This window comes from Alternaria ethzedia, assembly GCF_023757985.1.
Source record: "Alternaria ethzedia strain BMP 0044 chromosome Unknown scaffold_2, whole genome shotgun sequence".
NCBI classification, from domain to species: Eukaryota; Fungi; Ascomycota; class Dothideomycetes; order Pleosporales; family Pleosporaceae; genus Alternaria; species Alternaria ethzedia.
The window spans coordinates 1,373,491-1,400,706 of NW_026056195.1; the positions used below are offsets into that span (position 1 = coordinate 1,373,491).

The 27,216-nt window shown below is 53.0% G+C and overlaps 7 protein-coding genes and 1 non-coding gene across 8 annotated transcripts; 4 read left to right on the forward strand and 4 right to left on the reverse strand.

Annotated features, from left to right (window-relative positions):
• Positions 1–1,421: 1,421 nt before the first annotated feature.
• J4E87_001257 (uncharacterized protein) lies at positions 1,422–3,357 on the forward strand (the record flags this gene model as incomplete). Its single annotated transcript, XM_049372904.1, has 2 exons — positions 1,422–2,070; positions 2,129–3,357. The coding sequence occupies 2 exons, from the start codon at positions 1,422–1,424 to the stop codon at positions 3,355–3,357; spliced, it is 1,878 nt and encodes a 625-aa protein (XP_049237562.1).
• A 6,049-nt stretch (positions 3,358–9,406) lies between these two features.
• Positions 9,407–10,291, reverse strand: J4E87_001258 (uncharacterized protein; the record flags this gene model as incomplete). The annotated part of the gene is made up of 1 exon (XM_049372905.1): positions 9,407–10,291. The coding sequence occupies one exon, from the start codon at positions 10,289–10,291 to the stop codon at positions 9,407–9,409; it is 885 nt and encodes a 294-aa protein (XP_049237563.1).
• Positions 10,292–12,038: 1,747 nt separating this feature from the next.
• J4E87_001259 (uncharacterized protein) lies at positions 12,039–13,232 on the forward strand (the record flags this gene model as incomplete). Its single annotated transcript, XM_049372906.1, has 2 exons — positions 12,039–12,264; positions 12,316–13,232. The coding sequence occupies 2 exons, from the start codon at positions 12,039–12,041 to the stop codon at positions 13,230–13,232; spliced, it is 1,143 nt and encodes a 380-aa protein (XP_049237564.1).
• Positions 13,233–17,214: 3,982 nt separating this feature from the next.
• Positions 17,215–19,131, forward strand: J4E87_001260 (uncharacterized protein; the record flags this gene model as incomplete). The annotated part of the gene is made up of 1 exon (XM_049372907.1): positions 17,215–19,131. The coding sequence occupies one exon, from the start codon at positions 17,215–17,217 to the stop codon at positions 19,129–19,131; it is 1,917 nt and encodes a 638-aa protein (XP_049237565.1).
• Positions 19,132–21,995: 2,864 nt separating this feature from the next.
• J4E87_001261 (uncharacterized protein) lies at positions 21,996–23,528 on the reverse strand (the record flags this gene model as incomplete). Its single annotated transcript, XM_049372908.1, has 2 exons — positions 21,996–23,047; positions 23,096–23,528. The coding sequence occupies 2 exons, from the start codon at positions 23,526–23,528 to the stop codon at positions 21,996–21,998; spliced, it is 1,485 nt and encodes a 494-aa protein (XP_049237566.1).
• Positions 23,529–24,679: 1,151 nt separating this feature from the next.
• Positions 24,680–25,378, forward strand: J4E87_001262 (uncharacterized protein; the record flags this gene model as incomplete). The annotated part of the gene is made up of 1 exon (XM_049372909.1): positions 24,680–25,378. The coding sequence occupies one exon, from the start codon at positions 24,680–24,682 to the stop codon at positions 25,376–25,378; it is 699 nt and encodes a 232-aa protein (XP_049237567.1).
• A 256-nt stretch (positions 25,379–25,634) lies between these two features.
• On the reverse strand, positions 25,635–25,719 carry J4E87_001263. The gene has a single exon. It is a non-coding gene; the product is annotated as a tRNA-Asn (tRNA).
• A 237-nt stretch (positions 25,720–25,956) lies between these two features.
• J4E87_001264 (uncharacterized protein) lies at positions 25,957–27,163 on the reverse strand (the record flags this gene model as incomplete). The annotated part of the gene is made up of 2 exons (XM_049372910.1): positions 25,957–27,034; positions 27,111–27,163. 2 exons carry the CDS (start codon positions 27,161–27,163, stop codon positions 25,957–25,959), a joined length of 1,131 nt encoding a protein of 376 aa, XP_049237568.1.
• Positions 27,164–27,216: the final 53 nt, after the last annotated feature.

Here is a 27,216-nt window from a genome sequence, read left to right on the forward strand (position 1 = left end):
GTCGCAGTCTGGATCGTCACCCGACGCGGCGGGAAGGATTCACTGAACGTCGCACCGACAAGATAACGGCCTGGGAGGCCAATTATGCGGCCTGAACAGAGCCACACCTGGAACGCCTTCACGAACGTTAAAGCAACATGCCCAGGTGGCCACAAGCGACCTTCTGCCTTTCGGACATGAGTGCGCGTGTGTATTAGCCTCGCATCCAATTCAAGCTCGTCGAGTGATGCAAGTACGCGCTCTGCAGCAACGAATAGACCAGAGTATCGCTAGGTAAATCAGCATTCTAATTTGTTCCTGGAGATGGTGTTGCGAACCCACAGAGACTATCCTATCGCGAGCCAAGAGATTGAGTACCAGCCGTGTACCGTGGGGCGTGTCAAATTGTTGCATCTCATTTGACCGCCCACATACCAGAAGAAGAGAGTACCTAGTTCTTGTATCTGCCTGAGATATGGTAAGTCTTGCACGCTGTGTGATCAGTAATCGCGATAATATTGATAGTAATATAGGCCTTCAGTTGTAGTACTTGATCAAAGTTTAGTCCTGTGGTCTCGAGGCGCTGCAGCGCATTGGACAATCCTAGAACGCTCTGAGGCTATACCACAACCAACAGCGCTTTCGAAGCTAGTGCTTGTAACACCTACTCTGACAGCCTTCAAGGTGACGATGCTACACGGCCTGGACTCGAAATTCTGTACGCCCGTTTACGGCCAAGCCGTCCGATCGATTAAATGCAGAGGAAGCGGAGTAACGAACTTCTCCAGCGTAGGATGTGCTCACGATGACTTGCTGAATGGTCACGTGCCCAATATGTGCGTGGAACGAACGTGGAAGAGGGTCTCGCGAGGACAGGCGTGGCAACCACCCGAGCTCACTTCGCCACATGTGGCTGGAAAAGTCGCGAAAACCCACTGATTGCTAGACCAGATTACTGACATGAACTTGAAACCAGGCAGTACCGAGCGCAATGAGTGCAGCGGAGAGGGGCTCGCTATGGCGTACTACAAGTTACAGCGTAGGGAGTCGTTTCCCGGAGAACGGCTCTGTCACGTGCGAGTAATCTCGGGCTAATGCAGGGCAGGGAAGGCGTGGTAGCGGAGATTATGGGCCAACTCTAACGGTGGGAACCCGTCTCGACTACTGGTCCAACGCTGCCCGTCTCCTTACTCCACGTTTTGCACTCGTAGACGTGGTGTGTCGCATATCCAGCTTCAAAACATTGCAGCTGAACGGGTCCGCTTCCACACGTCAATCAGCCGCACGCACAGCCCCAGTGATCAGCACATCCCGAGGCGCATTCGCTCGCTGATCGCCCCAGAATCGGACCTCTTGTGCAACCGCCGCCTGTTTGAGCGACGTTGTCAACCCCGAGTCTCTGGGACACACTTTACCTTTGACAAAGAAAACACTCAAACACCATGTCGGCCGCCGCAGCAACCAAGCCGCCGGGCACCCCGCGTCGCGAAGTCAACACCAGGACTTCCTCGTCTCCTGGAGCTGCCAACCGCACTCCCCGCTCCTCGACGCCCACTACGAATGGCACCACCCCAGTGTCACGAACACGCTCTGTCCGTGGAGGCGCCAATGGCACGCCAGTCTCAGCGCGCGCAGCTGTCAAGAAGCCCGCCGCATCCTCGAATCTGAGCACCTCACAGGCCGATGCTGCCGACAACGACGCCCGAGACGAGCAGGCTGCTCTCCTCCAAGATCTCAAGGAACGCCTGCAAAAGGCAGAGAGCGAGGCAGAGGAGCGACAGAAGCAGGTCGAGATCCTCAACTCTCGTCTCGACGATGCTCTCACCGAGCAGGCTAAGCTTGAAGAACGTGCCCACGAAGAAGAGGAGAAGGTCGAGTCGTTGGAGAACGTAAAGCGCGAGCTGACACGCCAACATCGCGAGCTCGAGGGCATCTACGAGGCCGAACGTGCGCAGATTATCAAGGAGAAGGAGGAGACGCAGTCGCGGGAGGAAGAAATGCAGAACACAATCCAGCGCCTAAAGGAGACCATGGCAAATAAGAACATGCCCACTGGCGAGGCTGAAGAGGAGCAGCACCTATCCCGAGCCTGTAAGTTGCACTCATCGGATCAACGTAGGAGTCATGCAGATACTAACACAGCTCGCAGCAAGCTTCCGCAACAACCCATCCCGCACCAACTCTTCCCAGAACCTCGAGAACGTCGCATCCTTTGCACCACCCAACTCGGTCAAGCGCAGCGACTCGCGAAACAACTCGAAGCTCATCCACCAAAAGGACAAGATCATCGAAGATCTGCGTCTCGAGCTCGCCGAATACCAGGTCAAGGTGTTGGAGGTAGAGAATGCTGGCGGCGGACGTATGCGCGAACTAGAGAAGCAACTGCTCGAGACGCGCATGACCAACGCCAGACTCATGGAAGACAACGAAAGCTTCCAGCTTCTGCTCGGCGAGAAGACGCTCAACGGAGACTTGAGCCGCGGCGACTTCCTGCGCGAGACATCCAACACCGAAGACCGCGCACCGTCCCGTAGCGGCCCTTCAACCAGTCTGGCTGACGAACTTCAGTCCGCCGAGGAAGGCGATGCTGAAGTCGTTCGCAAGCTCGAAACTGAGCTCAGCAGCATGAAGGCGCAGAACCAGGCCCTCACCCTCTACATCAACAAGATCATCGGTCGTTTGCTCACACACCAGGGCTTCGAATCGGTCCTAGGAAACGATGTCGAGAACGAAGGCTCCGGAGGCCCCAACAAGAACAAGGAGCTACCACCGCCGCCTCCCCAAGACAGCGATCAGCCACAAGGATTCCTCCAGCGCGCCAAGTCTGTTGCCATGGGCGGAAACCGCAAGCCACGCCCTTTGTCCATGATGGGACCTCCCGCCGCGCCCAACCAGACGAGTGCCCATGAGGATCCAGCCACTGCTCCTTCCATTCCTTTGACGCGAAGCACGTCAGGCCGACACCCAAGCGGCAGCCACCACCACCGTCGCTCAACTTCTGAGATTCCGGGCCTTACAAGCAACCCAACATCGCCAGGTATGGTCTCGCCAGGTATGGTCTCGCCCCGCAACTCTTTCTTCGGTCCGCCAGTCATCTCGAGGGCGCCGTCCGGTCAAGGCCCCATCCCCGAAGACAAAGAGGTGGACACACGGACAGAGTCTTCCTCGGCAAGCCACGTCGATACACCATCCCCACCACAGCAAAAGCTGCCACGCAGTGAGACCACCGGTCCTATGACGGGTAAAGGCATGCGACCTCTTCGCCTCGTCCAGAACGAAGAAGAAGCTTCAAAGGCCCGCAAGGCCGCCAACCGCGCAAGTTGGTTCGGCGGACTCTTTGGCGCCAACCAGCCACAGCAGAACCAGGAGAACGCTTAGTACAACTCACGACGTCCTCCTTGTTAAACAGACAATTTCATGTAAGTACTTCTAGAACGGCGTGCTTGGCTCCTTTGGATACGACGGATGGATCAACGACTTAATGTTGGGAAAGCAATGAGAGATGAGGGATGATGAGCAATCGATTGAATGGGGATGAGCAAACATATATACATTTGTGGGTGAGGGGTACCAGTCATGAGACTTTCTTTGTTGGACTCCTTGCTTGCACTATTCTTGTATACCCCCTTCCCTGTCTTTTTGGATAGTCTATACTTGCATGTGGGTTTTGGGTTGGTAGTTGGTGCAATGGTATGCTTTTTACTTTTGAATCGTGTCTTCTATCGTCGTTTTGTGATGGCGCGTCTTTTCCTCGTTTTCTTCGTGGGTGGCTCCGGAGCACTACAGACGGGGTTCGCATTGCTCTTCCCTTGCATGGAAAGCGCCAAGCTCCTCTTTCGCCCACGCCCCTCATTCTCATGCCTGGCTTCCACGACCCCTTCATCCTCGCCATCCTCCTCGTCTCCTACACTCTCAGTCTCCCCATCCGTATCCACAGGCCAACCCTGCATCGCACAGCTCAACCTCCGCTTCCTACTCTCCAACCCTTCTAAGCTGTCCACCAAACTCTTCCTCGGCAGCACACTCAGACTACTCCTTCTGTCCTCGCACATCTCACAGATCCCTCCATCGCTGATCTGCCGTCTCTTCATTCGCGATGGACAGCGATTCGGGTCTAGGCTGTGTAGCGCGGCATGGCTGCATTGTGTGTAACGGGTGCGAAGGATGTGGGCGCATGTGTGGGGTTGGTGGGAGGAACAGGTTGAGACGAGGATGTAGCACATTGTTGGGTGTGTTAGGGCAATGCGTTGATATGGTGAGTAGTCGCTGCAGTACGGATGTCGACCGTTCTGGGAGGCGTGTTTAACACATACATTCTCGATGCTGCTTGATGTGAGTTAGTTTGTCGGTTCGATTGTTCCAGTGCACGAGACATTTCTTGTTGTTCCTTCATTCATCATGTGAAGATGCTTAAATGTCGCATTGTTCTTGTCTTGTTCTTTGTGTCTTGTCTACGCTGACGTGTCTCACTATCCTAGTCGAGATGGCAACGTTGAGCAAATTTGTTTACAGGATAATGCGCAAATCACAAGAGCTTTGTTCCGAAGAAGATATGCTCGAAGGTGTGTCGCACTCCCCGCCATTTTCCATTTCATTCGACGGTCGATTGCATCAAGATGTCGTAGAGCATGGAATCATTCTCGTAGCCTCCTGGTGCTGCTACACCAAGGTTGTCACGATGCCGTATTTCTCGCTTGCACAGTGCCTGATCTCCCCATAAGCACTTCCATCGCGACTTCGTCTTTTCTTCTAGATCTGCTATGCTCATCCTGTCAAGGCTTACCCGGTTGACAGTACTGTAAGAATACCGGTAGAGACAACAGTAAACACCCAGAAAGCATTTGCGAATCTCAATAAGATGGTCGATATCCAGAACTTTGGTCGCTTCCGCTTCCTCTGATTCGTAACGCAACGAGTGTATCAACTGAACCGAGAACGGAATTTCGTGAAGTACCCTCTGGCGTCGGCGCTCCTTCCAGAAGCACCACGCCATTTCGGCTGAACATCGAAGCTTGAAACGCCTTTTGCGCACTGCTCTTAGTAGTCGAGCTTCGCCAACCGGGTGGCACCCTCTTGGATAGATTAATAATTGAACAGCTTTGTCGAACGCCGACAACTCCTTAATAACGTCTGCCGGCCATAGTGAGCCAGAGCTCGACCTGTAGGGTAGCCAGATGTCTAACTCTAATGCCTCCAGATTAGGACACGACATTCGGATTGTTCGAATATCCTGTGCTTGTGGAACACTAGAGATGTCTGCGACTTCCCAAGGCCGGGTAATGTTCAGGCCTGTGAGCTGGTCCATTGGCAGCAGCGTAAGCAAGTACCAAGGTACAACTTGGCCAGCGTATTGATCAGGAAGACCGTTGTCCCAGGGAGACCGGACTTTGACTTGGCGGAGTGATGGGAATCTAGAAGGGCCTTCGAAGTCGTTGAGACGCGACTCAAGCTCTGTGGCATCCTCGCCGTCGCGAGGGAGGAAGGTCAGACTCTCCAACTCTGGTGCTCGCCCGACAAAGGGTATGAGCGACTGGATGTGATACAAGCTGAGGAATGTAAGGTCCTCCCAGCCACCTTGAGAACTCCAATGCTGTAGCTCGTCAGACGAAAAGATGGGAGAGTCCCGTACATTTAGAACTAAAGTATCCAGTTTCGGCAATGTATGTGCGTCCATGAACTGCGATATAGTCGTGCAACGGTTGTCGCCTATGCTCTTCGCGACGATACGGAGGTACGTAAGAGCGGTACTTCTGGCAACCATGCCAACAAGGCTCTTCCGGAATCCCGCCCAAAATTTACCTTGGTGTTCATCTTTTTCGTATAAAATGATGCTCATGCTAGTGATCATAGATGCAGAAGTATCCATGATAGACAAATTTGGCACCAGCAGCGGTTGAGCGCCCGATTCCGGAGTCTCTTTTGGTTCTCGCCAGTATGTAATAGTCAGTCGTGCTCCACAGAAACGTGTGTGCAACGCGTCGAGCATGGAGACTGGCATGTCGAATGGACTACACCAATTCAACGTTTCCAGATTCACCAACCCGTCAAAAACTCTTTGGACCTTGTCCTGATGACCGACTTGCTTGTCATCCGCACACACCACACAAAGATGGCGAATCGTCTTTGACACATGAGAGCCCGGCCGTTCGAGCCTTCGGAGCAAACGCAGATGTGAAGTTCGACCAAGGTCAAGGGTGGTGTCTCGATATAGGTGAGGGACGGTGAGAATGTAAAACTGTCGCGACACCAAGCAGATGCTGAGAAGATCCTGTGTACTTTGGAGACGTACTTCGGAGAGAACGAGGTCGAGAATCTCGTTAGTTTGTCGCTCGAGAAGTCGCGCTTGCATCGGCTGTCGAGCGTTTCTTGACCTTCCGAGCTTCATGGTGGGCGGGCTTTGGGGAGAAGTAGACTGGAGTTAGTAGTAAGACCGGAGCTCTCGGTAGGCCGTTTGCTAGAGGGTCAGAGCTTCCTATCTGCCTGGTACCATGTCGCAGTCTGCTTGTGAAGGACTTACACAAACGCCTGACGCATTCACTAAGATACTGCTGACCTCGTCCGTTCGCATTGTGGGTCATATCCACTTGTAAACTAGAACTATTTAAAATCTCAAGGCAGGAGTATACATCATCAGAGTGACTATGGATTTGTTAAGATTTGATAGCGCGTAGGCAGCAAGATACGATGAATGTTACATAACTCTCACCATGTATTTTGCCTAATCTCCATCCCCAGCATTTTGAATCGCATAACATAAGTCGAGGATGTAAATAGATGTAGTAAAAGACGCGAACTCCTCCTCCAAATTTCCTCCGCTCGTTCGAGAAAGCGACGCACTAGCCGAATCCAGATCAGCTACGCCCAAAGATTGTGCAAAGTAAAGTCTTCAGCAAAGCCATGCTCTATATACTTGTATCTTTCGCGTCTTTGTATCTCTTTCTTGTACCCCTTAAGATCCCAAATTCTGTCAAACAGCGGCTGAGTCATGCTCTTATCTCTAAGCTGCTCCATCGACAGCAAGTCCAGCTTCTTCCTTTTATCAGGGATGTTTCCGCATTGGAACGACGCGCCAGAGTCACTGAGCTGAAAGGTGCAATTAGACTGGACCCATTCTCCCTCTGAACGTCTATCTATCCTCATAGCGAGGAATTGCATTCGGAAAGGCCTTTGGCATGGGAGACCCAGCCCTCTACGCTCTTCCACTACGGTGTCGAAGAGGATCTTGCACATCCTGCAAAATTTTCCGTAGAGCTTCGAGTGAAAGAACTGTAGTCGCATGTACAATACCAGCGCGATCGGGTTTTTGAACAGAGAGAGTTCTGCGAACACAGCTGCACACTCTGAAGTTATCGCGGATAGATCGACGTTGAGTTTGAGTACCTGTAGATCGGGGCAGAGTGTCCGAACCCTTCGTATTTCTTCCGCAGTTGGCGTGAAGAGCTTCCTGACTCCACGCGGACAATCGAGCTCTCGGGTCAAGTGTAATCTCTTGAGTTTGGGATTTGATTCCAGTATTATGAAAGGAACCGCGCGACGGGTGTGAGAGAGGGGCTGTGGAGTAAACTGCGCTTGACCGCTATAAGAAACATGAAGTAGTTGAGACAGAGGATTGGCTTTCAATAGTTTGACTAGCTTAGCCTCGTCGTCACTGGTGTCTATGCGATAGTCGAAATGGAAACTGAGGTGCTCGAGCTGAGGGGCCAGGCCTATGAAGTGCCCTGCATTTTCGGGTTAGTACATGAGCAAGTTTTTAGAGGAAAACAAAGGTACGTACGAAGCTGATGTATATTGTGTAGATGTAGAAGAGAAAGCTTGTCCCACTTTCCTCTCGAAGCCCACAGCTGCAATTCACCGCAGGTGAAAATGGTAGTATGAAGTAATAGCTCGTCGATACAAGGAAAGCTGCTGTTGCGAAATAACTCTAGCCTCTGTGGAAGAGCCTCGATATCTTCTTGATCCTCGTTGAGGATAGCCAGCGTCGTTAGCGTGTGTTTCCTCGCCAACCAGGCAACGAGGTTCTCCTTGAAGCCGGCGGTAAGTCTCTGTACCCCATGGTAGCGATAGACAAATGTGTTTATTTGGAGACCAATCCGGTGAGCTAGGACATGGCCGTTCAGACGACCCACGTTTGACCGATGCCTGGGAATGGGTTTCCAGACAGAGATGTTCAGATAAGCTTGAGGGTGTTGAGAAGCTATTATCTCAAGGAGGTAGTACGGCAATGCTATAGGGCCGTTCCAGTCAAACTCCCGTAGATACTTAAGCCTAGTGAGCAGGGTAGCTAGACAATCCCATCGTATCGTAAGATCTCTCTCAGTGTCAGTGATACCGAGGGTTCTTATCTTCTCCGCGAGGCGACAGTTGGGCCCCGCCAAGCGCTGTAGTAGACGGTTATGGGATGCTCTTCCGACATCAATCCTGATCTCGCGATATAGATAGGATGCGACGAATAGGTAGAGCCCGCGTGAGACTAGGGAAAGGTTGACGAGATCACGAAGATCATTCGTACAAAAGTGTTCAATGATCAAGCTCAGGATTTCCGGGCTGAGACCTCCAAGCCTATGCGGACCTTTCGGCTTCGGTTTGAGCCTGCGCAAGAGTTGCATTGTCGTGAATGAATGGGCTGCTAGAAGATGTAAGCTTGAGTGCCACCGTCGCCAACCCTGATCCCTCACCTCTCTTCCTATCGTTAGCTAGATATGATATTGAAATTTGGAGTTCGTCTGCTCGTGCATTGGGGTATTGGTTCTGGTCGGCATAGGCTTTTGCATGAGGAAGCCTTCAAAATCGCGAAATATCTTCATAACCAATATTGGTGTCTACTTGGCGAGCATTTTCTTCGCTACCGGACAATTTTGAATATGTTCGGATGTAGTGGATCGTTCCGGTATACAGACCTCGTCAGTCCAATGGGAAGTCCTCGATTGCAGATGCAGATGCCGCGCAGGCCAAAAGGTCCATAGAAGTCCGTGACATTTTGATCAAGGCGCATGACTGCTCGGGGTGCGCGATACCGGCACAGATATTTCCTGATGGGAACGATGGTGTGGGAAGGACTGAGTACCCACAAGGTGGAGAGTGGAGAGCTACTGCTATCGGAGAGTGGCCACTGCGTCCATGGATGGAGCAGGCGCTAACCGTTCTTGTCTGCAATAGAATGAAAGTGCGGATACATTTTATCGGATGTTGCATTTGAACACTATCTCGGGTCGGTTCAGACTTAAGAAACCTGCCTACGTGTCTGGCGTCTTAATAATCGCGCAATATTGGATGAAAGCATCTGGAGAACTGCTGACGAAAGCGCATCAGGGCGACCAGCGCAGAACAAAAACTGTGAATACAATGGTTGGTCGTGAATGGGGTATCATATGGAAAGAGAGACGCAAAATAAAAACTCAAAGGGAATAGACGAAAGAGACTTGCACCTTCACGACCGTGTGATGGGCGCTTTCGGTCCCGCAGCGCGTGCGGTCCATTCTTCCAGCCCATGTTCTGCATGCGCCCAATACTCGCGCGTCTTCTTGTACATGGCCATGCGCTCATCAAGGGTGGACACCGCCATGATCTCCTTGAAAGGTATTGGCCGTTCCTGCGCTGGTATATGCTTGAGATCAATCGCGGTGCCCGAATCTACGCGTTTGGTTCTTGCGGGTGGCTGCACGCTTGTATTTGAGGTTTGGATGTCGAGAGGCAAAGCCCGTCGCTGCGTCATGAGAGGCACTTGTTTACGCACGATCCTTGTCTGAGGAGGACCAGGATCTGGAGTTGAGTAGATGGAAGAAGTCGTAGTGAGACGCGCTAGAGCCCTGGTATCTCGTAGTTGCAGATCGTCTTGGAATACCAGTTCTGGCAGAAAACGGGGTTCGGGAGTGGGTGGCTTCGACTTCGGCGCTGCATCGTACAGTTCGTGGTCTAGTCCGACCCTCTGCCGTAGTCGTGATATGCTCGACTGCTTTCTTAGAGGCCTGCTTGTACTGTCCGATCTCCCGAACTGACTGTCCATCTCACTGTTTTTGCCACCGACTTGCGTTGTTTCAGTCTGATGCGAGGAGGAGTTGCGCCTCAGTTTGGAGAGACTTCTGCTCAGGGAAACACTTGATCGTCGAAGTGTGCCGCCCACGGTGTCTGCCCGCCTCGGTACTTCAGTCTTCCCAGTAGCAACGAAGGTATGTGAAGGTCTCTCATCTGGTTGGATCGCCGTGGTGTGGAAGTAGTCGTTAAGGCTGGCACCGCTACCGCCTAGTACATTCACACCCCCGACGTGTTTAGCATCCATCGGACCCGAGATGACAAGCGCCTTCTTCTTGGCCATAGCTTCGTTGCGGACCGCTATTGCGATAGCGGGGAAAGATGTGAGCCACAGAGGTGTCTGATTGTCGTGTGGCACCAGGCTGGACGCGGCTCGTCTCGAGTGGGTGTGGGTCATCTGGAGGTTGGACGCGGTGGAACGGAGGATGCGACACTGAACGAATGTGACGATAATATGGATAGATGAAGAGATTAGCCGCTCCTACTGCCCTTCCAACAAAGAAGGCCACAGCCAAGAGATGGAGCGGTTTTGATGTGGGTACGCGTTGACTGGCAACGACAAGGCTGAAATTGGTATGTCAAGCAAGAACACTCCCGGGAGTTGGTATCTTTCTTCCGAATATACCGCCTCAGACTTACGATGATGGAGCCGCAGTGATTCGGAAGCGCTGTGAGATTCAAGCTGTGGCTGTACCCTGGGTGTAGATCATGTTGCCTGGTTTGGGTCATCTGAGACGCACGACGTTGCGAGACTGTAAGACGTCCGGATACTATCAGAGATGTCTCATAACAAAACAGACGGGAGATTGCCCATGACGCAATAAAAACATAGCCAGGCTACCCTAACATCCAAGGCATATGGCTGTGGCGTTGTTCTATACACGTGGGTTGTCGGTCGCTCGTCGGAAACACGAAATCCCGAACATCGCACGCATAGCATTCGTGATAGATTTTGGGCTCCAGCTGGGCGATCTCGGTTAATATCGACTCTCTTCATGACGGATCGTAGTTCTGATACACACGGTGTGCGTCTTGGCATTCTATACGTCCGGATCATTGGGGACAGCGGGTAGGTCGAACCCGAATGTTATCCGTACAGCGTACTCGTGCTCTGTACCATCGAAGGAATGTACGGTAGTGTTGTGGCTCTTGTGTACCGAGATCCCGTCCCTGCCCGCCCTTACGGCCGTTCGATCGTACTTCGGATAGGAGGTGCCGGTTCGAGCGTCGTCGCGGGGCGAAGATAGGAGCTAGAGTCCGCAGGAGGAATGTTCTATCATGACAGCTGCAAGTGGCACTCCTATGCGAACGTGATTCAGCTAGTCGGCGTCCATCTCAGTACCTTCGCGCTCCTTCCCTCGATGCGCGCGTTCTGAAGGCAAGCGAGGGCGCGACGTCGCGCTGAAGCAAGTCTTGAGACGCAAAAAATACACTGGTGACTTACGCGCGATAACTTCACACACATATACCGTGATCTCCAGGCAGCGACGTTGTTGATGGGGTGGATGAAGCAAACCGCGTTCCGAAGATTCGCCAACGTCTCATCCAGGCTTCCCGAACCTCTTAGCGCGGATCCACCTAACGGCCTTCCGCGCCTCACCAGGTTAGCAAGCCATCACCACGATCGCGAGGCTGCACGGCAACCACTTCGGAAGGGTCTTCACCTTCTATCCAGGGGTAGCCATCATGCAGTCTCGTCTCGATGCACGGGCAGATATGGCGGCTCCCGCTACGGAGGCTTGACACCTGTCAGGCAGCGAGCGCTTGAAGCGAAGAACTGCATAGCATGACTGGTAGGACTTAGTCTGTATATAAGGCACAATGCCTTGCGCTGCATGGAAGAGCATCATCAGCATCCATCTCAGCAAGTCTTTCATTCATCGTCCTTCGAGTCGTTCATTCTATTACCTTCTTTTCATCGTTCCTGGAGAATCGATAGGCCGGTCCACTTTCGCTATATACCCTACTTAGACCCTATTCTTGTTTATTTTTTACGATTACGACCGAAAGGAACGATATCGATATTCACCATGAAGAACTCTCTCATTGCTCTTACCCTCATCGGTGCCGCGGCTGCCCGCCCGGCTACCCTCAAGACCAAGCGTGAGGTCCCCCAGGAACACGCTCACCGCAACGTCATCATTGCCGTCAACGATTTGTTGTTCCAGAACAACCCAGACGACATTCAGGACGGTGTCTTTGCTCTCCTCGGAGCTGCTGCTGCCGCTGATGGTGCTGGAGACATCGCTGATGCTGGTAAGTCATGAGGAACCCATTACACATCTTCAATAAGCTAATCATCTGCAGACTGCCTCCAGCAAGCCGTAGCTGACCAGGCCTTCACCAACGCCAAGGAGGCTGGTGATGTTGAGGGCATGACCATGGCTCTCATCTACCGTGCTTTGGAACGCAACACAGGCTCTGTCGGCCTGGCTTCCGTTCCCTGCGAGTCCATCCAGGCTGTCAACCCTGAGATTGCTGCTCTCCAGCAGCACCAGGATCCTGCCAGCGATGGAGCTGCAGAGCTCAACAAGGGAATTGCTGAAGAGCTTGCTCGCCAGATTGCCGCTGTTGGTGGAGACCCATTGATGGCCAACGAGGCCTCGACTTTCGCCCCTGGCGAGATTGGCGACCCAACCGGTGCCGGCAACACTTGCGACGACGAGAACGACGATGCGGGATGCATCAACACCCAGAACCTTCGTGTCGATGACCTCACTGAAGATGAGATCGCCGCTGCGGTCGCTGGTGTCAGTGGAGCTGCTGCTGGCAACAGCACTGCCGCCGCTGGTAACGCTACCGACAACGCTGCTGCCAACGTCGGTAACGCCAACAACAATGCCAATGCGGGCAACAACAATGATGCTGCTGGTAACAACGCTGCTTCCGGTAACAACACCTCTGCCGGTAACAACGCTGCTGCCGGTAACGCTGCTTCCGGTGCGGGTGCCGCCTCATTCGGCGGCTGCGACCCTACCATCACCTTTGGTCTTCCCTCCGACGGCCGTCAGGAGGAGGCCTTCGAGCCCACTGATCTCGCCACTTTCAACCACGGCTCAGCTCAGAAGATCGACATCATCTCCCAGTTCATCTGCTCCCAGATGTCCAACAAGTGCGATGTAGACGCCGCGGCTGTCAGCACCTGCGATGATGCTGCGGCTGCTGCTTCGGGCCTCACAGGTCAGGCTGCTGCCGATGCCTTCAACTCTGGTCTCGGTTTGTAGACGTGAGATATACTAGACGGTTAGATGGAGGAGCAATGTAACACTAGATGATAAGATAGCTTAGATTTCTACCATAGGGGATTTTTTTATGTTTTGGTACAATTGAGAGATTACCGCGCATTTTCTTGTACCCTTCTTTTGGATTTGTTCCTTCTGAACTGCTGCATTGTGTTGAAGAAAGCGGCCCCAATGTTGATAATGAAGGCGACTGCCTGCACAATGACTACTGTAGAGACCACAACAAGCACGCATGCCATCGAGAAAATGACAAACCCGTTCGAGGCGTCCAAAAACGCTTGATTGGTTCCTAGATCAGGTAGGCCGGTACCGACTTGCATTGCTGACAGGATTACTGTCAAGAAAACACCAAACGGAATCAAAGCCCAGGAGAACCTTCTCTCGAAGAAAGGTGTGTATGGGCGATAGCCGTACAGATAGCCACGCACAAAATGGGTTGCAAAGTATCTGCTGCGGTAAATCGTATTTAGACGGTCCAGTTGTAAGACACCATAATGGTATCTTCTGTTCACCTGATGGCGCCGCTTATAAGCATCTCAATCCCATAAATTGAACATGATCTACTCACCTGATGCAAACGATTAACATCAACATGCTCACAGAAGCTTCTAACGAAGAGCTTCCACTGAGCCCAAGTTACAGTTCCTGGTAGAAGAGTAAGATCTAATGCAACTTGAAGGTCCAAGGGTGTTGTGATTAGCCACGTGTAGCTTGCCAATAGCCCCGCGGCTGATTGCCATAACTGATCCTCATGGCAGATGTGTTTCGACCAGAATTCGTGAGAGAATATCCAGTAAGGAAGTGGCTTCACCCATAGCTTGTTTGGAGATCCTTGGTGCTTGATGAGATGTAAATCCATCTGTTGCGTACCTAGGATATCGTATCCTATTAGTCGGTATCGATGTAGTGGACGTGCCGCCATTGGTCTTCCCGCGAGCCACAGATAATCGTGAATCCTGTTGAGCCGGTTGAGATTCAGATCATCCTGTAGGAAGGTCGATGGATCATCGTTCGCGAAGAAAAACCTGCGAGAACGCCCAACAAGTGTTGGCAACGACTCTAAAGCTTGTTGATAGTTCGGTTCGGAAGGCAAGCTGGAGACGTTCAAGGCATCATTGCCACGGGAAAACTGAACGGGCGCTGACGGACTCAGTGTCGCCGAGAAAGGTGGTGGGGGTCCTGGTACCTGGAGTCATCAGCATCGTACACGCCAAAACGCGCCAGACTTACCCAGTCTTCCATTGGAATACTGATGGTTTGTTCTGTCAAAGACATTCAACCGATGCAGCAAACCTGTGAGTTCGTCTTGGAGAAAATTCGGTGGGCTACTTATATGTGCGTCGAAGGAGAAGGCTGAGTTGGGAAGGCTGACACTGCAGCTGGGCTGAGAGAAAAGCAGATAAGACAACCAAGCCACCACCACTATGCTTGTGGCGGCGAGTTAGATCTCTACTGACAACTCCTTCATCGTGTTTCCTACAGGATGTTGTAGAGGCGGAGCGCAGGTATGATGCTGCCTAGTCACGCACAGTATCGCTGCGACACCAACATACTCGACATCGGGGTATGAAACGCTACATTCCCATCGCAGCTCTTTTGGATAAATCGGGAGGACATCCTCTGATTTGTGTATGCGCGATAAGCTGCAAAACAGTCTTGCCTTCAAGCTTCTATACTTTGCGATTCAGATGGTTAATAGCGATGGACGCGTCTTGTTTCGTAGCACGGAGATCGTACTGCCATAGCCTGATATCCATATTAGGATCTCCACCAAAGTGTTCACCGCTGTGAGTTGCTCGGTGTTGCGTAACATATTTGTGAGCAGCGGATGTCTGAAAAAGGCGCGGCGACAGTAGAGCACCTGTCACTATTAGATGTGGTGCGCGCGTCGCGAAGTGTGTCCTCATTACCCGATGAGCTAATACATGTTCGATGATCGCCTGATCTGCTAGAAGCGAGCGTGGGCTTCAAAGCTGTTCACGAGGGCGTGAAGCCCCCGCACTACCGACTAATGAAGGTGTTTAACGCCCATAGTACAGCCATTGGTATTCCTAGAACGGGCTGCATTATAGGCCTCGTGCTGTGTTGAGCGGCTCGAATCCACTCTAAGACCCTCATGGTGCTCGGCAGTGTTAAAGTCAGCTCAAGTCAGCCAATGAAAAATCGAAGCCGAAGACGGCTGGTCGACTGGACTTCCAAATCGAGCGAAACACGTGCATTTCGGAATAGCCAGATATTGGTGGGTGTGATGAGCTGCCGATCCAGACCCTTTTCGCAGCCAAGCGCGGGAAGCACAACGTTTCGGCACTCCGATTCCTGGAGGACGGGCTGGGGCGCAAAAAAAGGGTCGCGCTTGTTAACGTCTATGCAGATGTTGTGCCAACAGGGGAGAAATTCGAATGGATGGAAGTCAGGTTTTCACTGGAATCGCTCTAACCAGACGAACGAAGCTGATGGCTGAAGCATTGGCTGTGGTACGTAGTACAGCGAGGTAGTAATGACTCGTGCTGTTGTTGTATTGTAGAGCAATGACCAAGGCTCCACTGTGGAGTAGAGGGTTGGAGTCGTAGCGAATTGGGGTCTCCAGTGTGCCCTTAGCCGTGAGCGTAGTGCACAGGTGGCAGGAATCTGCTCGCCGTCACTCATTCATGTCGACGACACGGCAGAAGAAGTGGATGAGATGGAGCGGGGAGGGAAAAGCAAAAGACAACGGGGAGGGACCGTTATGCATGCCGCGAAGCCGCTTGCCAGCTTGCAGCATGTTGGCAGCGGGCGACTGGATGAAAAAGTCGTGACAGGTGTTCGTGCTTGCAGAAAAACAAGGTCTCTATGCAGGGGCCGTCGAAAGAGAGCGCCACGATCAAGGTATGATTGCACGGGCCATGATGCATCGAAAGCGGTTAGGCCGGGACAGTGAGCGCGTCGAGACGCGTCAGTTTCGCAATCGACGGTCTGCGGCAACAGCTTCACGTGTTGCGTGGGAGTACCAGCGTCGGGATGCGATGCAAAAAGACGCAGAGCATCGCATGACGCCTCATGCGAGCAGATTGCGCAAAGTGTTGGATGCGGAGTGTTTGATTTTGTATGGGGCTCGGGGCACTTGGTGGGTTTGCAGAGGTTCTATCGACGATCTTGGCCTAAGCCCGTCCGCTGTCTCGCACTAGCCGGGCAGCAACCGTCAGCCGACTTTTGCGAACCTCACCGCACATCACCTTCACCATCACGACTTTCACGATAATCCCGAGCCGACTCTCGCTCGTCGCACTCCCGTGCGCTCCACGCGACTTCCTGACGACCGTTTCCTTACGTCTTTTACGAATCTTGTCTTTCGCTTGCGCTTTCCTTGGACGCGGACTAAGGCGCCCAATTCGCTTCCGCCCACGCTCCCGCTCCTCTCATCGCGACCCACGACTCCCATATCTCGCCAACACCCGCCATCGCCACCCTTCACGATAATTCACGCGTTTTCCGACGCATCTTTGGACCTTTGCGCATCGTCTTCGACTATTGCTAATCGCGCATCCGTCTGTTGACAGCTGTTTGTCGCGACGTGAAGCTACGCGCCATCGTCGCCGATAAGAGCACTCGCGCATTCTTCGTGTCGACAGAGCTTCTGCAACACTGAAATCGTCCGTTGTCACTACTTCCGACAGTGCGCGACATCTTGCGACAGTACGCCCGCTTTATCAAGGCGCAGCCGTCCTGCTTGCACGTGTAACCAACCTGCAGCCGCACAGTCGCGTTCGCAGAGTACCAAACACCTGCCTGCTGGGTCCCGAGACCTATCACCACCGCCCTGCATAATCAAGCCACATCGACAGCAACCGGAACACCCTCAGACCGGATGCATTGATCGTTTGTCGTGTTTTAACTGCCGTTCCTCCTTGCAGTGTCTTTGAAGTCGACCTGTTGTTGTGGTCAAAGACAACCGTATCCTGAAACACGACATCGGAACGTCAGCAACATGGACGCCGAACGCCCCAACCTATCTACTACCCTACCCAGGAACTTCATGTTCCATTACCGTGACGGCCCGGCTCCACAGACTCCCGAGCCAGAGCCGCAACCCGAGCAGATGCAACCGCCGCCGCCGCCCCGACAGGTGCTCAAGGTGCGTCGCCGCCGTGCCACCCTCGTCATGAACAACGACGACATGGACGCCGTCATGGACCAGCGACCCATCCCCACAATTGAGGCTCCCGAAGTCATGTCGGAAACCTCCAACCTGCTACCACCCTACTCACTACCTCAAAACGACGCATTCTTGTCTCCAGGGTTCAGCTTCCCTCGTATGCTTTCCCCACCCAAGACTCCCGCTGCCCAAGTGCGAACAATCAGCCACTACGAGGGAACTCAGGACTGGTCCGACGTCCCACATGTCAGCCAGAGTGAAACCTCTAGCAGACCCACCTCATCGTCAGGCTTCTCAGACTCATCCGTCTCGTCCTGCGATAGCATTGGCTCCTTCATGTCCAGAGGCGGCAGCTGCACGAGCCCCGAAGATGAATCATCAGACCCTTTCGCGTTCTACCCACCCACAAACAAAGCCCAACGACCAAGCTCACCTTCGATGGGTACCCAACAATCTCGCTCTGCCACCAAGCTGAAGTTGCGAGCCACCTTCAGCGAGGAGATGGATCACCACTTGTGGATGACTTACATGAAGTACCTTCAAGACCCTACGGTGACACCCTTCAAAGCCCTTCCGAGCACTACACCACCAAATGGAGTCTGCCATCGTGTGGCGAGGATGGCTCGCAAGACATGGAAGGGCCCGAAGTCTTCTCGCGCTGGTGCCCTCAATGCGACCCCACAACACGGCTTCCTTGCCGGTACACCGGGTACCATGAGGCCGATCAGGAGCGGTAGTAACACACCTGTAGCTAGGCCAACCAGGTCCACCATGCGCTACCCCAGTGAGAAGCAATGTCGGAAGCGCTTACGAGACTTGGCTAAACAGAAGCCATCGCTCTCTGCACACTATCAGCGTATGCTTCGTCGGTCGCCCTCGCCGCTGCAATCGTCTCCTCCACCTGAGCCCGAGCCACAACCGCGTCAACAACAACCACAGCAGCAGCCGCTGTCTTCGCCATTCTCTCAAGGCTCCACGTCCTTTTCCACAAGGGACATGAACTTGTCGCTGGCTACAAGCACTGCTGCGTCGATGCAGTTGGGCAACCCACTGTCGCAACTTGCCAAAGATATCACACCACGACCGGCACCGCGAACATGGTCAAGCGCGCGTTCTTCTGCTCACCAGAAGTCACAATCGCTTCACATCGGCCTCGGACTAGGCAACCTGCTAGGCTCACCATTCCGCGCCAGGAATGAGTCAAGCAACAGCAACACAAACCAGAGCAATGCCCGAACATGGCATGCACCGTCGTCTGCTGGTCACACCCCACGTCTGGGCTCACCCTTCCAACTGCATGCGCCGCGACCCAAGTCAAGAGTCTTCAAGCGTCGGGCGCTCCCATCCCACAACAGCTTCGAAGATAGGGCGCGAAACCGTGGAGACAGCTTCGTCAACGAGATCTTCGGAGCCCCAGCTGAATCGAGTCATCGTCGCGTAAGGAGCCGTGGCTTCAGCTTGGGTGATATGATGGAAGGCGCCCGACGACTGCCTTTGATCAACGACCCGTTAGGGTTGAACCCTTTCGCACAAAGCGGTTCTGCTATGCCTAGCCCGGCACCAACATCCCCTGCCGTGCCAATGGAAGCCCAGAACAAAGGCACCGTCCGCCTGGGTTCGCCATTCGTTGGTCGATCGAGCAATACTTTCCCTCGAGCGAATGTATCTCATAGCTTCGAGCCTCCAGCTTCGTTCGAGGAGCGTTTTGCCGGAACACCTAGCGACTCAGCATACCTGTACCGATCCTAGAGCTCGACGATCTTGTCTTCTGCTTCATCATTGCACTTGAGCATGACTGCATCATCGGCGTTACGACCGACGGCCTCAACCGCCGTCATTGCATATACTTGCCATTTGGCCCACGGGCTTACTTACTCCTGCTTCCATGAAAAGCATTTCCTTTGTTTGTCTATACCAACTTCCATCTTCTTCACCGACAGCCTTTCGCCGTCGATGGTATACCTCCGGCGGGGTCGGCAGACCTTCGCACCTTGGCTTCTTGTCTATGTTCTGGGCCTTTAGTTCTTGGACATGGCATGTGGCTACATGTGTCTTCGAACAACTTCAGTAATTCGAGTGTGGGAGGGCGGGGCCAAGTGTAGTTCGGTCTGACACACCTTCCCATCAGAAGGGTGCCCAGACAACTACCCCAGTCTTCCCAGCTCTTTTGTGTATTCCGGCACTTTTGCTTGTCTGCAACGTCCTCTCTTTTCAAGCCCACCAAACGGTGCGGCTTCTTGTTTCCTTGTGTTCATGTCTTCCTCTTCTATCACGACGGACATGATGAACGTTACGAAGTGTGTGTGGGATATCGGCGTCCCTTGGTATGGAGTCTTCACGAATCTCAACGACTGTATCGAAGCGTGAACGACTGATACCTAATCTCTTGTCTTTCGGCGGCATCGGCTTCGATATGGATTTTGTCCGGAGGGCTGGATCGGCTGGACGGGTGATACTGGCTAGGACGACCGTTCGAACGAGAGCCTGTACATTTTGAGAGATCAGCTGGTCCTTTCTGAAGGGATGAGATGCGTCGAGCAGATGAGCTAGTAATGAATGAAATGGATGATCCAAATGACCAGATGCAAAGAGTGTGAAGAAGAGACTGAGCGTTCCACATAAGCCCCTCCTCGTGCACTGATCTCCGCACCGCCGTGCCGTAAGTAGTTCCGTAACATGAGCACAGGCGTCATCATGTCTGGTCTGTGCCGATTGCCCATGATCCATGGTAGGCACCTAGCCCTAAGCCACGACGCGATGGATCCCCCTGCTGGTGCTCTTTGACGAAATGCAACAATTGTTTCAATACCCGACATAGAACAAGAAGCCAATAAGTCCTGCACATGCTCTGTGTAAATGAAGCCTGACCGGCGAAGACGACCTTGCTTACGATGTTCCGGCGAGAAAAAATAAAACATGCAGCAAGTGGATGCACCAGCCCACATCACCAACCCCGAAGTTGAAGTTTCGCGGCCGCACGCGTCGATTAGCCCAGGCATTACGCCGAGGCCTAACGTTTTCCTCGCAGCCGTCACTGTCCGGCCAGTCACAGCCCGCGAGCATAAGCCGTAGTATCCACTTGGGCTTATTGTGTGGAGAGGCGTGATGGAATTGTGTCGCACGTCGCGTGCCAAGTCTAGCCAGCCGTGCCCGGTTGTCTGGTGCGACGCGTGCGAGGTAGATCATGTGCTACCGCGAACGCGTGAGACGTGTCAAAAGACGTGTCGACTGCGTAATTGTTGGACCGGATGCGGTAAAGACGCGGTTTGGCATGCAGAGGGGCACCCTGAGAAGCATGACAAGCGCGCGTTGGTGATTCATCTAGTGCAGCGGCTGAGTTGCTTCTGGCTGTTTGGGATAAGCCCTTTGGCCATTGTATTGGATTGGATTGGGTGCGGATGCTCATGCGTGTTCCGGTGAGTATGTATAGTAAGACGCAGGTTTTACTATCCTGAACGCGTATATAGAAAGCGGCCTCGCTTGCAGTTGTGCTGAGTGAGCCTGTCTAACTGTGATCGTCGGGTCGCGCCCTGTTTATTCCCCTCACCATTCAGGCCAACCAAAGAAACTCTCCGTGCCTATTCCAGCCTTTCGTGCTTCATTCGCGGCCTCGCGACACCATAACACGATACTGACGACACGCGTTGAAAGACGTGAGCCGTGGTAGGTTTCACGTTGAGGGGGCGGGGTGTGTGTGGAGACGGCGCACGGGGAAGGTTCGACGGCTGATAATGGGCTGAGGTGTATTGTCGTCATTTTCAATATTTCCACGGCAACCCAGGCACGCCTAAAGCGACGGACCGCGGACGCAATATCGAAGACTCAGCTAGATCTTACGATCTTCTTGTGGGTAGCTATCTATTCATGAAAACGCTTCCGTCGCTCCATACGTTTGCGGTCGTCTGAGGTCATCCGGCTCGCCTTCGGTTCCGGTTCCGCTGTCTCGAACCTGGGGAAGCTTTCATTGATAAGGAAAGTTCCTTTTGCAGTCGTATCGGCTGACGGTCGGATTACTCATTTGCCTAGGGGATCAGCGTTCAAGATTCATCTGGGTCCACCTCACTAGACCCTTCATGACCCTTCATCTACACGGTATTATCCAAAGTTCTCGCGTCGGACAGACAACAGTATCACATTCCATCTATACTTCGCCTTACGTCAGCGCCATGAACTATGAGAGGGACAGTCACCGGGTGTCTCATTGTTCCCGACATGCCCATGTTGGATCCCGCCGAATGCACATGAGTTGCGGAAAGAGTTCAAAAGGAACGTCCTGCGAACATCTCCCGCACAACCCATCCTAGCAATTGCGCAGTCAACCGAATCTACCACTTAGGGAGCCGAATACAGGCACGCGTACTCGAATGGCTCTCCGAAAGAAAGAATATTGTCGTCGCAAGCCATCGACCATTTCATCACATTCGCTCCGATCTTCGATGAGGTTTATCTTTGTTGTATTATTCTAAGTCTATGTGATCGAACCGAGGTAGCGCCAAACGAAAGAGACAATTAGACAGTACAGTAACGTATCGCAAACTCCTAGCCATGGGGTATAGCAAACAACGATCTATGTGACAATAAAAGCAACAATCCACGATTCCATCGTCCTCCTTCTATGGCGACACATCGCTGCCGTTCCTCAAGTGCATCTTGTTCATGTCGCCATTCTGCTGGGGCATCTGCGCCAGCCAGCTAGGTGGTGCCATACCAGTCTGGTCATGGATAGTGCTGAGCAGAGGAGGCAGGCTCTGGAAGAGGTTGCGAATAGGTGCTGAAGGGTCCGCCATACCCTCCCCTCCCTGGCTGCCGGTGTTCCAGACGTTGATCTTTGGCTGAAGGCCCTTGATGGCCGCGCCGTTCGCATTCGCAAGCTTCTCGTAGGTTCCGTTGGTGATCATGAGGTATTGCATGAGGCCCTGGGGTCCGCCGAGGACGTTAGCCATGTCGCCGTATGCCTTGGCCATCGCAGAGAGACCCTCAGCTTCGCGCTGCTGGGTGATGAGGTGGGCTTGAGCTGAGCGTTCCTGGGCGAAGTACTCGGCTTCAGCGCGACGCTTGGTGGCCTCGAAGTCAGCTTCAGCAGCACGAAGGCTACGGAAAGCATCAGCTTCAGCCTCAGCCTGCTGACTGTACTTGTGTCCGTCGGCGGACTTCTCCTGGGTGTACAGCTCTGCGTCGGCCTGCTGCTGCGCACTCTCTTTCTCAATCTTCGCCTGCACGACCTTGGTAGCACGGAGACGTTCAAGCTCCATGAGTGCCCTCTTCTTCTCAACCTCCATTTGAAGCTCGGCATCGCGTCGTTCGGCTTCGCGCTTGGCGTTGATGCGAGCTACGTTGAGGTCACGACCGATCTCAATTTCCTTGTCGGTGAACTTGGCATCTGCTGTAGCCTTCTCGGCTTTACGCTCGGTCTCGAGGACGGCAGTCTGGGCGTGGATCTTGGCGACTTCCTGCTTGGTTTTTCCTTGCTTCTCTGCTTCTCCAACCTCACCTTGCATACGAGCGTGAGCAACATCGACCTTAGCTTGGTTTAGTGCGCCCTCGTGTGCCTTGCGAGAGAGAAAGGCGAAGTACTCCGAGCCAGGAGTGTCTTGTAGCTCCTTCACATTGGCATTGTAGATGCAAAGACCAAACTGGTCAAGCTCGGATTGAACTTGCTGGATAACTATCGAATGTCAGTACATGTTTCGCAAGGAATCCTGTTCAGACGTACCTTTATCCTTGAAAATCTTTCGCTCACGGAACAACTCTTCCATAGTCATAGTAGAGACAATGCTTCGTGTCTCGCCCTCAATAATACCCTTAACAATCTCTTGAACATGGTTGCGACCTTCAGCAACCGAGACGACTCCCTTGGCCGCCGTTTGGGTAGGGCTTCCGTCACTCTCGCCAGTGAGTAACACGGCATATTTCTCAAGTGCTTCGGGGCTATCCGCGGGACCGATGGTGAATACGGCTGGTAGGGCAAACTTAAGCTTCTCAATAGTCATAGCCTGGAGGGCCATGGAGAAGTCAAAAGGTGTGATGGAGATCTTGGAGACCTTCTGTAGAGGGTATACGAAGGCCTTCTTCTTAATCAAGACCTTCTCAATTCCTACACCCGTGATGACGAGGTAGGAATTGGGCTCGGCTACGTGGTACCACATGTTGACGGTTGAGGTATAGGAGGTGTTTTTGGGAGTGTAATGTACAATGTCGAGGTTGTAGGCGTCTGGGTCCGGTATGCAGTGTTACTTGAAGACGTTCAAGTTGTATGAATTCGGGAATGCGTGGGTTTATGGGTGATTATATGCAAAGAGTGGAAATGTGCTCAAGGACAAGGAGTTATCAACCAAAGTTGGGGCGCTTCAAGGGATTATGCGCAGTATGAGGCTGAGCTAACGGCGACCATGGTTACTCTTATATGCATCACGAGAGTTTTCCTAAGATGTTTCTTCATCCGCAACTCCGGCATGAGTGACACTCTCGGTGAGCCTCTTCGTGCTGGTGTTGGTGGAGATTACTGCATGCTGTGCACGGTCGACATCACTAGTCTGAGTACGGAGTAGTGCGGCGCAGCCTGGAGTGTGCCTTGCGCCTCACAGCCACCCCATGTGCCTTGGGCCTGAAGCAACGCTTTATCTCTCAAAAACATGGTTCTCGCGCGGTGAGCAGAATAGGCAGCTTTACGAAGTGCGCAGCCGCCGTTCAACTATGTTTTAACCCCCTCAAAGAGAAGGGCCGGTAAGGCGATCTCCAGGCCACCAGAAAACTGCGCAAGCTGTCCGCCCGCCGTGTCGCATAGCCTCCACCTTGTACATACTCACTTTTTGAAGTTCGTACACATCTTACCACCCTCAAGAGTAGAAACCCAACGCCAAGGCTCTCGGCCCGGACACCTCGTGACTGAAGCATCTACACGCTTACAATTCGCTTACCCACGCCAGGCAATACATCATTGCGCCCTTATTCCCATGGCTCGTACGATCACGAGACTGATGTGTATGCGATTTGGGACTAGTCAAAGCTGCGCCATATGAGCACGGAGTCACAGGCTTCTAGAAACTGTAACTACTCCGGTATGCGCCTGCCGTGATCCGTTCGATATCCGTGAAGACCGTTCCAGTTATCGCCACTGCAGCAAAGTAGGTACCTAGGTAGTCGTAGAAGTTCGGTAACGAGAGCAAGTATCCGACCACAGTCCACGACTTGCTGCAGCAACGCCCGGAATCCCCATGCCGACACATCCATACTTTCGCTCTAGACATACCAAAACATTGAACAACCACACGTCTCAAGTTTAGTCAACACCACAACAATGTCACGAAACGAGAAACAAGCCTCTCCACCACCGTACTCAGAGTACAACACCTCGACCTCCTCACGCGGCACCACTATCCTCAATCAACTAAGCACAACCCGCACGCACCACATCCAATCCGTAATCGAAAGACACATCATCCCCCTCATCGAAGAACGCGTCACATACGGCATCGCCCAAACAACCATCGCCATGCTCCCCTCCGACATCCCCCTACCCGCAGTCGAAGAGAAGTCAGAATTCAGCTTCGACACAGCCGACACCAAACCCGTAGAGGTAGTCGGCTTCTCGTCCGAAGACGAACCGAAAGTCGTGCGGTTAGAGGGCCAGATGAACCGCACAGAGTTTTGGAGACCACAGGTTGTGATTGTGGAGTTGGAGCGTCTGTTAAGTGAGAATTTGAACGCGAATCCGGTGTTGAGGAGTCCGAGGGGAGAGGGGAGAGGCGTGGAGAGTGCTGTGCAGAGGCAGGGGGTTAGAGGGCTTTTGAGTAGGGTCATGCCGTCGTTGGGGCCGGAGATGCGCTCACCGGGCGGGAATCCAGAAGTTGGCATGAGGAATCAACTGGATCAAGGAGGCATGGTTGTAGTGAAGGCTAGGTTGGAGGAGATATGCTTGAGGACGGTGAGCGAGTTTGGCTTATACGATACCATGTCGAAGCAGTGTGTTATTGTACGCGTGGATGCGCGGTGTTAATCTCGCTTGGTTACGTGCAATTAAGACTGCATAGCTCGTTGAGGGGAGGTTGACTATCTTGTCGGAGATGATTATTGAAAGTGTAATAGACATTGAATGGGTACATGTTGTACCGCAGTGTAGTCGAGCTACACTCTCTTATGCCGGGGATCGTACATTTTTCTCAGCCAGACAACGAAGACTTGCAAAAAGAGTCAAGATGCCACAGCAGATGATAGGAAGCAGCGAAGTAGCTAGATGAGCAAAAAAACTAATCCTCCTCCGGGAAGGCTCGAACTTCCAACCTCCTGATAGCCACAGATGTAACAGTCAGACGCGCTAGCCAATTGCGCCACAGAGGATTATGTTGAGCGGATAGCGCTGAAGGCGCTCCGGTTGTGAGTTGAGAAATTGGAACTTTCATCAATTATATACTCCAATTCAGCTTTCGAGAAACGCGGCGTGCAGATAAGTTACGGTCGAATGTGTCGGCGTTGTGCGGGTGATGATGTGGGGTAAACCTCTGTGACCCCACCAAACCTCGTGTAGTCTGTCTCATCGTTATGATCTTCGATTCATCCACTTTCTACGTGCTGTTGCTACGCCGCCTCCTCTGCATCGCCCTTCAACACTACGATGCCATAAGGATCGCGATCAACTTCACTGACAGCAATCTCGAAGTCATCATCTGCCAATGCCTCCTGCAGCGCCTCGTTGTCCTTCTCCTCCTCTCTAATCTTACCCCACTCTTCTTGCACCGCCTCTTCCAATTGCCAAAGCAAAACTTCTGCTAGGAAGCCGCGCTCAGAATTGCTATGGAATAAACTGATGACAGCTCTTCCGTTCTCAATCGCTGCAAGGGCCGAATGATGGTCCATCTCGCCTGTGAACAGTAGATCCACGTCTAGACCGTTCAGCAGACCTGAGCCTGAGCCTGCGCAGATGCCTACGCTACGTATCTCTATGTCTGCGATTGCCTTCTCCTGGGGTATCGCGATTGGGAAGCCTTTAGGGTTGTTGAGTCCCTTGCCTATGCGATCGAGGAGTGTGGGGAGCGGTTGTGGGTGATCGAACTTTACGATGCGGCCCATGCCAGCTCCGGGGTGTGATGCCAGTGCTGGCGATTGGGGTTTGATCGTTTCGCGCTTATGAGGGGCAGTGAGCGGGATTTTGGCGGGCGTAGGGTGCTTGCCGAAGTGCAGTAGGGGCTGGCTAGGGTGGTGTTGCAGCATGAAAGTTGGGCGCTTCTTCTTTTCGACGAAGGGGTCCTCGTCGTCTTCCTTTGTATTGCTTGCAGGCTCCGATTCTGCATATTCTTCTGAGCCATTGTAAATTGTCTTCGTGCCTGTTACGATGTCCGCAAGCCAATCTCCAAGTCCTCCCGGAGCTGCGTCGAGCGCGGTATGTGGGCAGTACACACTGATGCCATGGCTAGCAAGGCGTAGTAACGATTGTTGCTGCGTGTCGGCGAGAGTCAACGACTTCAAGCCTCGGAATATGATGGGGTGGTATGCGATGACGATTGAGGAGTTGAGCGCAATAGCTTCGTCCGCGACGGCTTTGGTAAGGTCGATGGTAAGGAGGGCGGTGTTGGACTGGCGACGCGACGGATCGAACGGCGCCTCAAGCAGCAGTCCGGTGTTATCCCAGGAGTTGTCGGCAAGCTCCTTCGGATACCTTCACGTTTGTCAATACCTGAAAACACATAGCGCGGTGCATCGAGCATAGTCCGACGCATTCCCAGGGAACTTACAGCTTCTGCATCGCCCTCACCACCGCCCTCGAGAAAGGCGCCGAAGTAGTCATAGCGAATCGTCGGGCCGTCGATATGAACATGCAGCTCTTGGGTTCACAATGCA